This window comes from Jaculus jaculus, chromosome 1, assembly GCF_020740685.1.
Source record: "Jaculus jaculus isolate mJacJac1 chromosome 1, mJacJac1.mat.Y.cur, whole genome shotgun sequence".
Classification (NCBI taxonomy): domain Eukaryota; kingdom Metazoa; phylum Chordata; class Mammalia; order Rodentia; family Dipodidae; genus Jaculus; species Jaculus jaculus.
The window spans coordinates 244566150-244581661 of NC_059102.1; the positions used below are offsets into that span (position 1 = coordinate 244566150).

At 52.8% G+C, this 15512-nt stretch overlaps 1 protein-coding gene across 1 annotated transcript in view; it reads right to left on the reverse strand.

Annotated features, from left to right (window-relative positions):
* Positions 1 to 15512, reverse strand: part of Pkp1 (plakophilin 1) — a 50038-nt gene that overhangs the window by 7732 nt on the left and 26794 nt on the right. The window contains exons 3-7 of the mRNA XM_004670679.2: positions 7936 to 8330; positions 5414 to 5558; positions 3812 to 4019; positions 2605 to 2782; positions 1457 to 1571 (exon numbers count right to left, since the gene is read on the reverse strand). Coding sequence (XP_004670736.1) covers positions 1457 to 1571; positions 2605 to 2782; positions 3812 to 4019; positions 5414 to 5558; positions 7936 to 8330 — 1041 coding nt within the window. The remainder of the gene's footprint in view (positions 1 to 1456; positions 1572 to 2604; positions 2783 to 3811; positions 4020 to 5413; positions 5559 to 7935; positions 8331 to 15512) is intronic.

Genomic DNA, 15512 nt, shown 5'->3' on the forward strand with positions numbered 1-15512 from the left:
AGCGTAACAACTGTCTGCCTAGCATTTATATTTATTGTTACATTAGAAGTACACCAGAGGTAATTAAGTACACACAAAGTGTGTGTAGGCTACAGTTACAGGCTGCTCGTAGAAAGGACATGAGCATCTGTGGATTTCAGCGTTCCTGTAAGTCCTGGAAGCCATCGCGATGGACACTGAAGGGTGATGGACATGGAAAGTACCAGTCGCGGGGCTTTGCGCCTGTTCTGCTGCTACGGACTAGGTGTTGGCCTGGATGGTTGAATGGGCCTTCCCTCCTGAAATGATTCCCTTCAGAAACAGGCCCAGTTTGTTCAGGTTCCAAAGCCATCTGTCACTTAAAGTTCCCACAGTCACTTCCAGCCCCTCTTCCCTTGGCCACCTCTCGGCCTCCAATATGAAAGTTGCTGTAGTGAGACCCAGGACCCAGCACGTCACAGAGCTAGCTGCACCGCAGGTCTGCGTTTGCTTTCAGAGAACCACCAGGTAAGAGCAGGTGTGCCCTCTGGGCAGTGCTTGGTCCCTGCTGGACCAAGACGGAATCTCACTTCCAGTGCCTGGGGGTGTTGCGTGCGGAGTAGAAAAGCAACTCGCCGTGTGGAATCGGGCAGCCTAGTTGAGACCCTGATGTCATTTCCAGTGGGGGAAGCAGGAGATAAGATCTCCCCTTGTGAGTGCTGTGCTCAGGACCTAAGTGCTATGGTGCCCAAGCCTGTCCCCCAGATGCCAGGCAGGTCTGCTGGACCTCACTGTCTCCTAAACCACCACCCGGCTGTGGTTGGAAATATCTCAGCCTTGGTCTTCCGTTCCTGAACTGTCCTTTCAGTCTGTGTATGCTGCTGGCTCAGGAGTCCAGAGAGGACAGGGAGGTGACCCGCCAAAGGCTATGCTAATGGTTTCATCTCAGAAAGGACCTGGAAGCTCTGCCAGCGCTATTGTGGGCTCCCAAGGGCTACAGGACAGGGCTCAGCACCACAGTAACAGTGCGGCATCCAAAGCCCGGAACACTGCCGCCTGGCTCCAGACCCCCTTTAATTAATTAATTAATTAATTGTGTGTGTGTGTGTGTGAGAGAGAGAGAGAAAGAGTATGAATTTGCATGCCAGGGTCTTAGCCACTGCAAGCGAGCTCCAGACACGTGAGCCACCTTGCGTGCATACGCCACCTGTGCACTGGCTTACGTGGGTTCTGGGGAGTCAGACTTGGGTCCTTAGGCTTCACAGGCAAGAGCCTTAACCGCTGAGACATCTCTCCAGCCCCAGATCCTCTTTCACTGCTCCTGACTCTGCTCGAGCCAGGCCACCAACCCAAGGTAATCCTGACTCGTGGGGTCTGAGAGATAGGGAGGCCAGTACCAGGAGTCCCCAATTCAAGTCTGTGGTCCTGAGCTTCACCGCGCTGGGCAGAGACAGCCGGGCTGGGGGGCGGAGGTGCCACCAGTGGACTGCGCCCTCACCTTGTCGTCACAGCGGCTGGCAGCCACACAGTTCTGGACATAAGCCATGAGGGAGTCAATGAGCCCCGAGTAGTTCCGCATGGTCTGGCGTCCAGCATCAGCTGAGCTGAGGTTCCTGCAGGTGGGAAAAGGACAAGGAGGGAGGGGATGAAGTGCAGTTGGGGACAAAAGCAGGCAGAAAGGACAGGGTAGTATGAAAGTTGTAGCAGGAGGAGGAAGGAAAAGTGGCAAGAAAAGAAGAAAAATGAAGCGAAAAGAAAAAAAAAATCGTTTAACCAGATATGCTAAACCCTGCCCTCTATTGGCCCCTTGTGGGACAGGAACCTACATTCCTGCTTTGTGGAGTGCTGGGCTGGGGCTGGGACTAAGGGAGGAGCTGCTTGGGACCAGAGGCAGTAACCTCTTGGTGCTAGGCATGCTTGGCCCAGCAGTAGTTCACTGCCAAGCAGTGTGATCCCTCCAGCTCTAGGTGGCGGCGGTGGCGGTGGTGATGGTGATGGTGGTGTGTGCGTCTCTCTGTCATATCCAATAGGTCTGTATAACCCCTATAAAGTCTTTAACTGGCTTTTTTTTTTTTTTGGTCTCCCCAGCTTCTCTGTCCCCTGGAGGTTGCTGCTGGAGGCTGGCTGGGAGAAACAGAAGCACACACCAACTGCAACCCCGCTCTGGTGGTCTGGAGTTGAGGAGGAAAACCCCCATGTCAGCAAGGTGAGACCCTAAAGGGGAGCTTTGTTTTGTGGCTCCACAGTCAAAGCCAGCGCTCACCCCACGGCTCCAAGAACAAGCACAGCCACAACCCTCCTCCACCAACCCCACGGGGGCCTAGCCGCACCCTGGTGTGGAAGTCAGACAACTTTGGGCAAAGCTGCGCCATTTTCATGCCAATGAACATGGCCCACGGTTTTAGTACCACAGCCGGGAAGTGACTCATGAGCTGCCAGTCAGTAGACTTTTGTATAGAAGAACACTGTTCAAGATAGCACAAGAATCACATTTTTCTGGGGGCGGAGGAGAGGACTAGTTAGACGTTTCCACTCTTAGATTCCCAAGGATGTTCTCTGTATCCCCCTTAAAGGAGGTTCCCAGTCTTGAGGAAAGGCCCAAGGCTAGATAGAGAGACCCCCGCCCCATGTGCCTTCATATCTCACCTCAAGCAGCCTGTGGCATTAAAGAAGACCTCGGGGTCCACCACCTCCCGGGACATGTTGCTATTGCCGTCACACCAGCCGGAGAAAGGAATGATGACCCGGTCAGCCAGGACAGGCAGGGCATCAGCCACCAGTTCCTCCTTCAGCTCATCAGTGGAAGACAGGTTCCAGAGCAGCCCTGGATGCGGGGGTAGGGGGGTGTTAGCCCAACACAGCAGGCTCAGAGAAAACCCAAAGAGCATGGCGCCACTCCCAGCCTGGCCCCTTCCTGGCAGGCTGGGTCTATCAAGCCACTTGTCTGACTTTTGCCTGAACCCATTTTCCATGTCTCCAGAAGACATGGAAGGTTGGAAGTTATCTTAAAGGTCTCTGTTTAGGCCACCAAAATGCAATTGATAGACCAGTGGTTTTAGACATAAATTTCAGGGGCTGGAGAGATGGCTTAGTGGTTAAGCGCTTGCCTGTGAAGCCTAAGGACCCTGGATTGAGGCTCGATTCCCCAGGACCCACGTTAGCCAGATGCACAAGGGGGCGCACACATCTGGAGTTCATTTGCAGTGGCTGGAGGCCCTGGCGCGCCCATTCTCTCCCTCTCTCTGCCTCTTTCTCTCTCTGTCTGTTGCTCTCAGATAAGTAAAAACAAACAAAAATTAAACAAAAATTTCAGACCTCAGAACCTTTCAATGTTCTATTTTCACTCTGCAGCAATTATACATGGAGAATAGTGACCACACAGAATCATCCCAGAAATTCTTACTGTTACTTGGAACATGGTCTTGCCCTCCCGGTCCAGTCTAGGGTCTTCATGGTGACTTCTCTGTCCTCTGCCCTATCTTGAGAGCCTCATACATTTTGTGAATTCAGGGTAGGGCTCTCTTTAAGAGCTGCTCACCCTAGCTCCCTCTGCGTTGTTCTCCTCCATCACCCGTAAAGCACAGTGTCCACTGGGCAAGGAGCCTGCTTGGACCTCAGCAATCCTCCTCTTTCTCTCTCGCCTCAAAGACCATGACCTCCTGGGGGCAGGCCACCTCAGGCACCATCTGGATACCAGTAATGTGACTGGACTAATGCTATTAGACGCGCAGGAGATTAGCCCAGCCAAGTCTGCGCCGTTGTGCCTTGGCCTAACCTAGAAGGACTGGTTCCCTCCCCAGCCAGGCCGTGGTCTGCCATCCCGCCCGGCCCCTAGCCTGGGGTGACACCTCACCAGTCAGTTGTTTCTGGATCTCAGTGCTCCCGGTTCTCCTCAGGAGGTTGACGGCCTCGCGAATCCCATTCTGCCTCCTGGTCTCCAGCTTGTTGGCGGTGCTCCTGAACACCAGGTTGCGCAGAGCCCCTGCGGCGGCCTGCTGGACGTTCTGATTGGGGCTGCGAAGGAGGTCCACCAGCTTGCAGATGCCCCCCAGCTGATAGACCTGCGGGAGAGTCACCATGGTGTTGAGTCAAGGGTGGGCCGGCTGAGCCAACTGTTCTCTGCTCCAAGCAGCTCTTTTTTTTTTTTTTTTTCTCAGACAAAAACTAAATAAATAAACAATTGTTCAGGGCTTGGGAGATGGCCCAGCAGTTAAAGGAGCCTGCCACCCTGGGTTTGATTCCCCAGTACCCATGTAAAGCCAGATGCACAAAGTGGTGCATATGTCTGATGTTCATTTGCAGCAGCAAGAAGCCCTAGTAATTCCCTAACCCTTTCCTCATAATTTTTTTTAAAATTCAGTTTACAAATATACAAGTCAACCAAAATGAATAAACATCACAAGTTAATGGTAACTGGTCTAGATGAGAAAGTGTAAGACCTGGATTCAGGTTCTAGCTCCCTCATCCTACCTGGAGACACTTAGCAGGTTGCTTTTCTGTTCAGAGCCCTAGTTCTGTAGTATGGTGAGGACCAGATGAGAATATGTTATCAACACACACCTCAAAATCCTAAGGCTGAGTAGACATATGGGAGAATTCACACAGAAATTCTCCCGTGGTAGAAACTTCCATGAAAACTATCCCTTGGCCTCTAGGAAGCCACTTGTGACCCAGCCATCCTTGGGCTGTGGGTGTCCTCCTGGCCCGCCGAGCTTGGGGGGTATAAACGTTTCCACCCTGATATGGCAGGGGCAAGGGAGAGAGAGCAGGGGAGAGGAACAGGAGGAAGAAGCACAGGAGCAGGGCACAGCCATGTTCTTTAGTGGGATCTGAGAAAGGGGTTTCTGTGGAACCCATGTGTGGTGGTTTGATTCAGGTGTCCCCCATAAACTTAAGTGTTCTGAATGCTAGCTCCCCAGCTGATGGATATTTGGGAATTAATGCCTCCTGGAGGGAGTGTATTGTTGGGGGCGGGCTTATGGGTATTAAAGCCAGTTTCCCCATGCCAGTGTTTGGCACACCCTTCTGTTGCTGTGGTCCATCTTATGTTGGTCAGGGGGTGATGTCCACCCTCTGCTCATGCCATCGTTTTCCCCTGCCATCATGAAGCTTCCCCTCGAGCCTGTAAGCCAAAATAAATCTCTTTTTCCCAGAAGCTACTCTTGGTTGGGTGATTTCTACCAGCAATGTGAACCGGACTGCAACACCATGGGTCTTTTCCATGACCAGTGGAGGAAAGGCACCTGTCTGATGTCCCCTCAACGGAGGGCTTGGCTCTGAAAGCTAAGACGTAGCTCTGACCTTGGGAAGTGCCAAGTGTACTCCGTATCCCTCGTGGCCAGGTGGGGTGAACCGACTGCACATGCCCTCGGCATCTCCAAACGCAGGGCCAGGCTGAAACCCCCAGGCCCTGCCCAAGCCTCCCAGAAGTTAAGTTGAACTTCTTCTTTCTTACCTGTTGCTTGGCAGATTCATCCTGGAAGCAGGTATGCTGAATGTAATAGGCTCCAATGGCCTGGTACTTCTCATCCTGGGAAGTCAGGTACTGTACGGCCTTGGGGATGGTCAGGCCGCTGCACTCAATGTCCTCACTGCAGATCCTGGAAGAACAGTGTGTGTGTGTTGGGGGGGGGGTAGGTACATTACAGGGTATGCTGGAAGCCCTGGTGAGCAGGCTCTGAATTCCCCTTTGCATACCCAAACTACCCCAATTTCATCTGCCCTCCAGAGGACCAGAACAAGGTGACCAGACCCTTTTGGAAAAAAAAACTGTGAGCAGCTCCCTAAGAGAAAGGACAGGCTCAGTCACTGGATAGGCCTGATCATGGAATGAGGCATCTGTCGTCGGTTAAGACCCAAGCAATGCTGTTACTTCTGTCCTGAGCACAACCCTGCCCCACCGAGAGGCTCTCCAGCTATCCTGCCATCAAGCCGTTTCCGCCTGGTACTGTGAGCATGGAAGAGAATGGCCCATTTATTCTGTCCATCTGTCCATCTATCCATCCATCTACCCATCTATATTCATCCACCAGCTCTTCTGGCTCTCCCTCCTGTTACAAGTCCAGTTGGCTCTTCTTTCTTACACAAAAAAATTTTCTCACATCCACTCTTTCTCATCCCCACAGCCACCATGTTCTGTCGGATCGGGATGGCATGCAGAAGGTGGTAAGAAAATCCCATACTGAGCTCTCTTCTCCAAGTCCCTCTACCCAACATGTTGGTGCCTCGAGCAAAGCAGCAGTTCTAAAAGCCCTGCTGGCTGGGTTTTCCTCGGCTCAGAAATCATGGGTAGCTTCTCCTCACTGCAGGTTCGAGTTCAGACCTCTCAGACTGGCACCGAAGGGCAGGTATTAGATGGAACATAGCAAATGGCTCGTGTTTTAACTGCATGGTTGGCTCCATGCAACCTCTGGCACATTCCCCAACCCCTGGAAAGCGCCTATTACTGCAAGACTGTCTCAGGTCCTGTCCTGAAGGCACAGCCGAGGCCTACTGGAGTCCCCGCTTCTGTGAAGCCTTCTAGGGAAAGAAACACTTCCAGCCTGTGTGCAGTCCCCCCTTGGAGCCCCAGGAAGCCTTCCCGCTGAAATGTGCTCTGCTTCCCAACAGAGAGGAGAGCTCCTGTGGCCAGGGACAGACCCTTTGTGGCATACAGCCCTACCCCATAGATATCGCTCAGCAACTGTAGAGGGAATTCTCTCTTCATTAATACTAGATGGATGGTTTTGCCCTAGTACAAACTCCATAAACAGTTCAGGCTAAAGCAATCCAGCTTCATTTCTGGAAAAATCGCCTACAAGGCTGGGCTCTCTGGCACTGGGCTGGTGGTACCTCTGCTAAGTGTTGTTTCTACCTGGCTGGCCATGCACCCCCTCTGTATCTCAGCCAGAGCCTCCATTCAGGGCCTCTGGCTGGGGCCACATGCGGCCATGACCCGTCTCCAAAGGAGATGGATTTCTTAGTTCTCTTCCAAGTTACCCTAAGTACACTTCATGGCCTTCCAATGTGAAAGAGAGGTCCACGTTCAGAGCGGCATGAGGCTAGGAGCCAGCTTAGGAAGCCCGAGTATTGTTTCTGCCTGAGGGGCGTGGGTAGGGGCCTGCAACGGGATGCGACAATTAAAGAGCACCAGGCTGTGGTGCCAGCTAAGAAAAGCATTGTTCACGGTGCTGCGGAGCAGCTCCGGGCCCCGCCACCACAGCTGCGCTCCTGCGTTTGCCACGGGGGCCTGCGTGGAGCACACGCTCTGTAAATGCCCGTCAGACAAGTGGACAGCGGTCATTAGGTGGGCGGTTCATGGCGCTCTGTGTCCTGAAGGGCAGGCTCAGCGTCATGATGCCCCCAAGATGTCCTGTGCCAGCGGCTCTTCCTTCGCCCCCACCAGGCCATGGCCCTTAGTCATTTGCGGACAGGAGCTGTGCTCATTCCTTAGCAGGCCACGTGGCTCAGTCGTCACCTTTATCTATTCCCTGTCTTGTGACACAACCCATGACCCATTCTGTTCTCACTGACTGCACAGGCACAGCCTTCCCTCTTTCAGAGCCCGGGTCCAGATCCACGCACCTGAGATCAGAGGACTCTGGTCTCTAGTGTGAGTCCCTCTCACCCGGGGGCCTGCAGAACACACATTGCTGGCATCTCCAGGTATTTCTCAGTCAAGAGGACTTGGTGGCCCAAGAATGGGCATTTCTAACACATTCTCAGGTGCTTATCAGAGAGACATATCCTGACAGCTGTTAGCCTCCCTAACCTTCTCTCATTCGCCTACCTCTGCTCATAACCCATGAGTTTTGCAACCCATGAACACGGGTCTGAGATCTGTCGCTCTTTCACTCTTGAGGATTCCCAGGGGCCTATCAGGTTAGGGACTCCCAAAAACAGCAACCGTGGAGCCAGAGCAGAGGTTAGGTCTACCCCTTCCTCCTGGGAGCCCCTAGGACAGCGGGCCAGGCCCCATCACAGCCCAGCAGCACTCACTTGGAACTGGCCCTTGAGTGGCCAAAGGACAGGTCTTTGTTGCAGGCGATGGGTGGCACATACATGGCGTCCTGCTTGGAGGTGCAGGAGGGTGGGCGCACCGGGCACTTCTTGACGGCCTTCTGACCGCTGCAGGTACTGTAAAAGCTGTAGCGGTTCTGGGTGGTCTTGTGGCCTTTGCTGCCCAGCGTGCCCTTGCGCAGAGTTCCCCGCGGGTCACAGTAGAGGTCGGGCTCGCTGCGGCTTGCCTTGATCTTCTGCATGAAGCAGATGTCGCTGCCAGCACCAGTGGTGGCACAGGTGCCACGGGGGTAGTGCCGGTTCCAGCTTTCCATCTGGCTGTAGGAGCTAAAGCGCCTGTTGTCAGGCTCCCGCTTGAGGGTCCCGTTGTAGATCTGGGCGGGAAAGGAGAAGGAGGCTCGGTCAACCTCTTGACTGTGATCCTAGACAGAGCTGGCCGTGGGGACAGCTCTCCCCGGCCCCATCACAATGTTTACAGACTTCAAGAATGTGTGTAGAAGAAGGAACCCCTGGCCATTATCCGCTGTGTTACATTTCCAAATGCAAGTTGTGACCCACAGTGGGATAGGGAGTGACTTTGGCTGGACAACATGGTGGCGCACGCCTTTTAACCCCAGCACTTGGGAAGGCAGAGGTAGGAGGATCGCCATGACTTCAGGGCCACCCTGAGATGACATGGTGAATTCCAGGTCAGCCTGGGCTAGTGTGAGACCTTACCTCGAAAAACCAAAAATAAGAAAAAAAAAAAAAAAAAAAAAGAGGTGACTTTAGCAGACTGTGCACACCGTTATAAAAAGCACAGAACAGCAGGGCGTGGTGGCGCACACCTTTAATCCCAGCACTCCACTCGGGAGGCAGAGGTAGGAGGATTGCCGTGAGTTCGAGTCCATCCTGGGAACATCCTGACTACATAGTGAATTCCAGGTCAGCCTGGGCTAGAGCAAGACCTTACGTTGAAAAAAAAAAAAAAAAAACAGCACAGAATGTATTGGAGAATATGCAATGCAGAGCAGAGTAAGTACTACAGAGCAGAGATGGGCACTGTTTTGTGCTACAAGGAGTAGATTCTAGATTGCAATGCAAAATGTACTTCTCACATGAGGCTGTGAGCAAGAAAGTCCCATACCACGGAGCTGGCCGGGCAGGCACAGTCCCAGAAGGAAGCTGTGAGCTGAAGAGATGGCCTTCTAGTGGCCACTCAGTGACGAGAGGGCAGTGCCAGCTCTGAGCTTGTGTGACACAGCCAGGCCTTCTTGATCACTGGCACTCAGGCTTGGAAACTTGTCCTGGCCAGGAATATGTTCCCCTGCTATTTCCTTCGACCTCCAGGTCTTGCCTTCTTGCAGCCAGGGCAAGAAGCAAGTGGTAGCAGGCCATTTAGGAAAAAACAAACAAACCCTTGACAGCCACAGAGGGATGAGGCTGTGCTCCTGTAGCTTCTGGTGCAAAGAGTTGCCAGCTAGGATCCCAGCTAGCACACAGAGGTGACCCAGGGCTGCAGAGAGGGGCACGGGGAGACCTCTGGACCAGGCTGGTAGGGAGAGAAGCTGGGCTGAGACTCAAGTCAACAAGACAGTGTACCACGGGCAATGAGGTATTCCCAAGTCTCTATGTGAGTCCAACTTGGGGGTATGCCTCCCTTGGGAGGAGCCTGTAAAACCAGAGACTTGGTGGGAATGAGCTCTGGGACAGAGCTGTCTGACGATGACTTTCCCAGGAGCTCACAAGCAGGCAGTTGCCGCCTGCCAGGACTTGTTCTCAGGCTACGGGATCAACACTGAGCCTGACAAAATGTCTCCACACAGGTGCTGACTTGGGACTCAACCTTTGCTGGGATGAACCAGGGCCAAGTCCAACTCAAAGCCTGGCCACCTCAAGAAAGGGAGAGGTGCAGAGAAAGAAGAGAGAATGGATGCGTGCTGTGTGCGTCTCCCGAGGAGGTTGTTAGGCAATGGGTAATCCCCTTCGGTACCACATCTAGCCACCCAGAACTAGGGAGGGGCCAGCCTTTAGCTGGGTTGCCTTTCAACTTGCAGGGAGTCGCAGAGAGCTGGAACCACTCATGGTTCCAGTTTCCATAAAGAATGGGTATCAAACTACCAATTGGAAGCGGCATCCAAAACTCAGAAGCCACAGACTGTTAACCTTGGCAATGGCAGACATATCCCCTTCACCCACACCAAGCAAGCGCAATCTTCTTCCCTTAACTGGGTCAAACCGATCTGCCACAAAGCAAGCTGAGCTGGTTTGTGGGAGCTGGGAGAGGACAGACAACAGAACGACACAGGCAAGAGGAAGAGGCAATTTTTCTGAGACTTCGGACACGAAATGAGTGCCTTAACTGCAAAATGTGCCTCCATGGGGCCTCCATGGCTTTCACCAGTGACCACATTCTGCATTCTCCTCCTGGGAGGAAGCTTCGAAGGAAGGGAGGAAGGAAGGGAGGGTGGGAGGGAGGGAGGGAGGGGAGCAGAAGACACTTTGTAGGAAGGCTGAACACACCCCAAGGCAGGCTGAGCTTTAGGGAAAAGGCAACAAGGAGCTCCCTTGTTCTCAGCGGGTGACACACCTGGACGTCATGTCAGACATCTAATGAGAAGTGCAGATGCTCTCCTGGCCCGGACCCAGCAAAGACAACAACCTGCTGATTAAGCCTGACAAGGCTCTTGCTCTGGGTGCTGGGAAAAGGAGCAGCAGGCAGCCCTGGCAAGTTTCAGCGAGGTGGGCTGTCCCCAAGGAGCGGGTGAGATGAGAACGGCAGAAACGCACTGCCATCACCCCCCCATCAGCCACACCCCAGTGACATCATCCATTCCTGGCAGCCCCACCCCAGCTTCGAGAGTCCTAGTGCGGGCAGGCTGTGTCACGAGGGAGCACGGTGACTAGAGGTGTCTGGAGGTGGAGCGCCCGTCCCTACGGCCTCTCACTGCCATTTTGACAAGCAGGAGACAAAGCCAGTGAGATCCTGTCCTCTCCTAGTGCCTGGGTCCCTTCCAAGGAGCAGATGAAGCATGCTGCCTTGGAGGGGGTATCCTGAGAATCGAGGCAGGTTTTTCAATCTCACGCAGGCTGGGATTTAGATATGGGAAGGAAACTGGAGCCAAACCACCTCGGCTGTGTCAGCTGCATGTTTGGATGTGGCCTTGGGCAAGTGATTGGAGCCCAATGTGCGTGGGCTTCTCCCGCTGTATAACTGGGATTGTAACTGTCTGTAACATGCAGGGTCTTCAGCAGAAGTGGGTGTCTTGTCTGTAAAACACTTAGCACTGTTCACGACAAGTGTTTGCTCTGTACATGCCGCTAACTCTCAGATTGGCTGAGAGGTTTTTTTAAAAAAAAATTTTTATTCATTTTTATTTACTTATTTGAGAGCAACAGACACACACACAGAGAGAGAGAGAGAGAGAGGGAGAGAGAGAGAAAATGGGCGCGCCAGGGCCTCCGACCACTGCAAACAAACTCCAGATCCCGGATCGAGGCTCCATTCCTAGGACCCACGTTAGCCAGATGCACAAGGGGGCGCACGCGTCTGGAGTTCATTTGCAGTGGCTGGAGGCCCTGGTGTGCCCATTCTCTCTCTATATATATCTGCCTCTTTCTCTCTCTGTCACTCCCAAATAAACAAATTAAAAAAAAAAAAAAAAAAAAGAAGCAGTTCCTCGGAGCTGGGCATGGTGGTGTACGCCTTTAATCCCAGCACTCAGGAGGCAGAGGCAGGAGGGTCGCTGTGAATTTGAGGCAACCCTGAGACTACATAGTGGATTCCAGGTCAGCATGAGGTAGAGTGAGACCCTACTTAAAAAAAAAAAAAAAAAAAGAAAAAGAAGCTCCTCGGGCATCCATAAGAGGATGAACCAGGCAACAGTTGTTGCCTGCGGAGTGTGACCGGCTTTCTGGCAGATAGGTGCCCCTGGCATCTGAAGCAGGACTCTTCTTCACTGTGCTGGATGCCCAAGCCTCCCAGGATGTTCACAGGCCTTGCCTGCAGGCCCTGAGTGCCAGCCATGCCCTCCCCCATTTCCAAATACTGTCTTCCAGGTCCCAAGCAAGCAGCTGCAGCCAGAAAAGAATGCTTGGGCACCTGTGCCCGCAGCAGGTGGGAGAGCTTTTGCTGCCAATGCCTCTCCAGCCACACCCCCACACACTGATAGGAATCTGCTGGCAGCTTCCTCTCCTTTGAATACAAAGGACAGACAGACAGACTCTGTCTCTCTCTCTCTCTCTCTTTCATTTGCACACTCCTTGTTTGGTTATCCCATGCTTCCCTGGGAAACTCCAAGTTCAGGTGGGATGGTCCCTGGAACATTCCAGACTAGACACTCAGCGTCCTGGGAGCAGAGCTGACTATTCCGACAGCAGGCTGGGCTAAATAGGTTGAAGTTCAGAGTGTGAGCGCAGAGACATGCTTCTCTCCTGGAGACACCAGTGGCGCTCTGGAGGTTGAGTTAACCCATAGGAGCACAGTCCAAGGCAGGCCAGGGAACGCAGCTGTGAGTAGGTGCCCGCCCCTGCTCGGCGCCCCTTCTACTAATGACTTAAGACCTGTAACTCACCGACACAACACGCAGAGTGAAGCCAGGCTCTGTGCTGGGAGGCGCTGTGCTTCCTTCAGTGGGTGTACTTCACTGTGCTGATGCCTGAGCAGCCAGGGTATTTCATGGCCTTGCCTCTAGGCTCTCTGTGCCATAAGCGCTTCCTTCCCTTCTTCCCTCTCTTTCTTAGAGAGGAGTGGTCTCTCTCTCTCTCTCAACCACTGCCAACAAACTCCAGACACATGCACCACCTTGTGCATGGCTTTACATGGGTATTTGGGATTGGAACCCGGGTCCTTTGGCTTTGCCAGCAAGCACCTTAACCGCTAAGTCATCTCTCCGGTCTGAGTGCTGTCTTAACCCACACTGATGCTCCTCTTTTTGCTTAAGTAGGAAGGTCTCAGAGGCCCACCTCTCACTGTGTAAGCAAGGAAGCCGGTGCTAGAGGGAGATTAGATCAGAGCAAAGCAGGTCCAGGACTCCAAAGGTCTGAGAAAGCTCCCATTTGCCAAGGTCATTTGGCAGGACAGTAAGTGGTCATTTAAGAAGAGATAGTGGGGCTGGAGAGATGGCTTAGTGGTTAAATGCTTGCCTGTGAAGCCTAAGGACCCTGGTTCGAGGCTCGGTTCCCCAGGACCCACGTTAGCCAGATGCACAAGGGGGCGCACGCGTCTGGAGTCTGTTTGCAGTGGCTGGAGGCCCTGGCGCGCCTTTCTCTCTCTCTCTGCCTCTTTCTCTCTCAAATAAATAAATAAAAGTGAAAAAAAACTTAAAAATAAATAAATAAATAAAAAGAAGAGATGGTGGGGGCTGGAGAGATGGCTTAGTGGTTAAGGCACTTGTCTGAGAAACCTAAGGACTCATGTTTAACTCTTTGGGTCCCAAGTAAGCCAGATGAACAGTGACGTGAGCATACAATGTCACAATGCACACAAGGGGGCACATGTATATGGACTTCAATTCTTCAGTTGCAGTGGCTGGAGGTCCTAGTATGCCAATTCGCCCCCTCCCCCGACACACATTTATAAAAGGCCAGTCTTTTGGGGCCTCAAAAAAAAAAAAAAAAAAGAAGGAGATCGTGGGGCTGAGTAGGTGGCTCAGATGTGACAGGTGCTTGAGTTCTATCCACCCTACCACCTGTGTGAAGCAGGAAGCAAAGTGACTATGGGTCTGTGGTCTCCATGTGCCTATGACAATGGGAGGGGAAGCTAGGAGAATCCTGGGTGGGTTCCTGGGTTCTTTCATGGCCAGCTAGCTTGGCATTTGACATTCATGTTTTTTTAAAAAAATATTTTGTTATTGGGCTGCAGAAATGGCTTAGTGGTTAAGGCGCTTGCCTGCAAAGCCTGAGGACCCATGTTAGACTCTCCAGATCCCATGTAAGCCAGTTGCACAAAGGTGAGGCAAGTGCAAGGTCACACATGCCCACTAGGTGGCGCAAGGGTCTGGAGTTCAACTGCAGTGGCTGAGGCCCTGGCACGCCCATTCTCTTTCTCCCTCTGTCTCTCTCTCTCTCTAAAAAAAAAGAAAAAAAATATCTTATTTATTTGTTTATGAGGGAAAGAGAGAGAGGCAGGTAACAGAGAGAGAGAGAGAGAGAGAGAGAGAATGGGCATGCCAGGGCCTCTCGCCACTGCTAAGAAACTCGAGACACATGTGCTACCTTGTGCATCTGGCTTTACATTACTATTGAGGAATTGAACCTGGGTTCTTAGGCTTTGCAAGCAAGTACCTTACCTGCTGAGCCATCTCTCCAGCCTCAGCATACATTTTTTTTATGAGACTCTGTCTCAAGGAAGGTGGAAGAAGAATACAGATACCTGAAGGTTGTTCTTGGACCTACACACAAGCTCCCTGCCCAACACATATCCAGACCCAGACAGACAGACAGACAGACAGACAGACACACACACACACACACACACACACACACACACACACACACACGAGAGACAGATAATGCCTGCCTGTGCATCCTTTCTACGTCCTCTCTTTGCATTGCCACTGCTAAGACTGGTCATGACCTTCCTCAGTTTACTCCTGGGCAACTCCAAGCTCCCCCACCCACCAGCCCCCTACCCAATCCTCAAGGCTCCTTGCCTTAAGATGTCATCACTTCCGCCTCTCTAGGGCAAAGCTACCATTCGTTCCCGCCAAGGCAAGCACATCAATTTGGCCCCAGCTCGCCCAGCCAGCCCTCTCCCAACACACCCTCCGACGCTGTCCCACAACAACAGTCACATCCTGGACCCCCTGCTTTAGCTGAGATGCACCTCTAGCCTGCATTGCTTTCCTTGTCCACTTGCTTTAAAACCCCACATTTCTCCTCACCTCTGCTCAAACCTGTCATCTCCATGACGCCTGCTCTGCCCCAACCCAACCCCAATGCCCAGAGCTGGAATCCCTTGGCTGCCTACACAGTTGCCTGTGGTCTTGTTTGTTCTCCAGTTGCTAGGGTAGGGTTCTGTAATCTCTCCAGGCTTTCTGAACCAAATACCTTTTGCTGTGCCTAGCACATAGCTGGGCTCCCAGCAGGTACTTGTGGGAAGGAGACCTGTGCCTGACTGGTCTAGAGAAGTTGTCCTGAGGAGAGAGATTGCAGTTGCTGATGGGCACTGGGGTCCCCACAGCCTGTTTGCGGGGGTCATCATAGATTAAGTGGGCTGCTGGGAGGGTAGGAGGGCTCTAAGCAGCGGGGGAGGCCTGTCTATGCAGGGGACACAGTTTGAAGTCAGCCTGCAGTAGCCCAGGGGGCTTCTGCTTACCCAGGCCTGGGCCACAGTTGATGGCTGACTAAGTCTAGAGAGAGAGAGTTCTATCCCAACTCAGATCAGATAGAAGCTGCCCAGCTCCTTGGGAGCTACAAGTACTGGGCAGGCCAAGATGAAAAGAGTGTCCATGTCCCCAGCTATTAGCCCATTTTGAAACCAAGCTTCTGCCAGCAAGGTGGGGCCAGCCAAACTGGCTCTCCCATGGGACACACCCTTCTCTGCCTGACGAGTCACACACCCAGCGGAGCGCCCA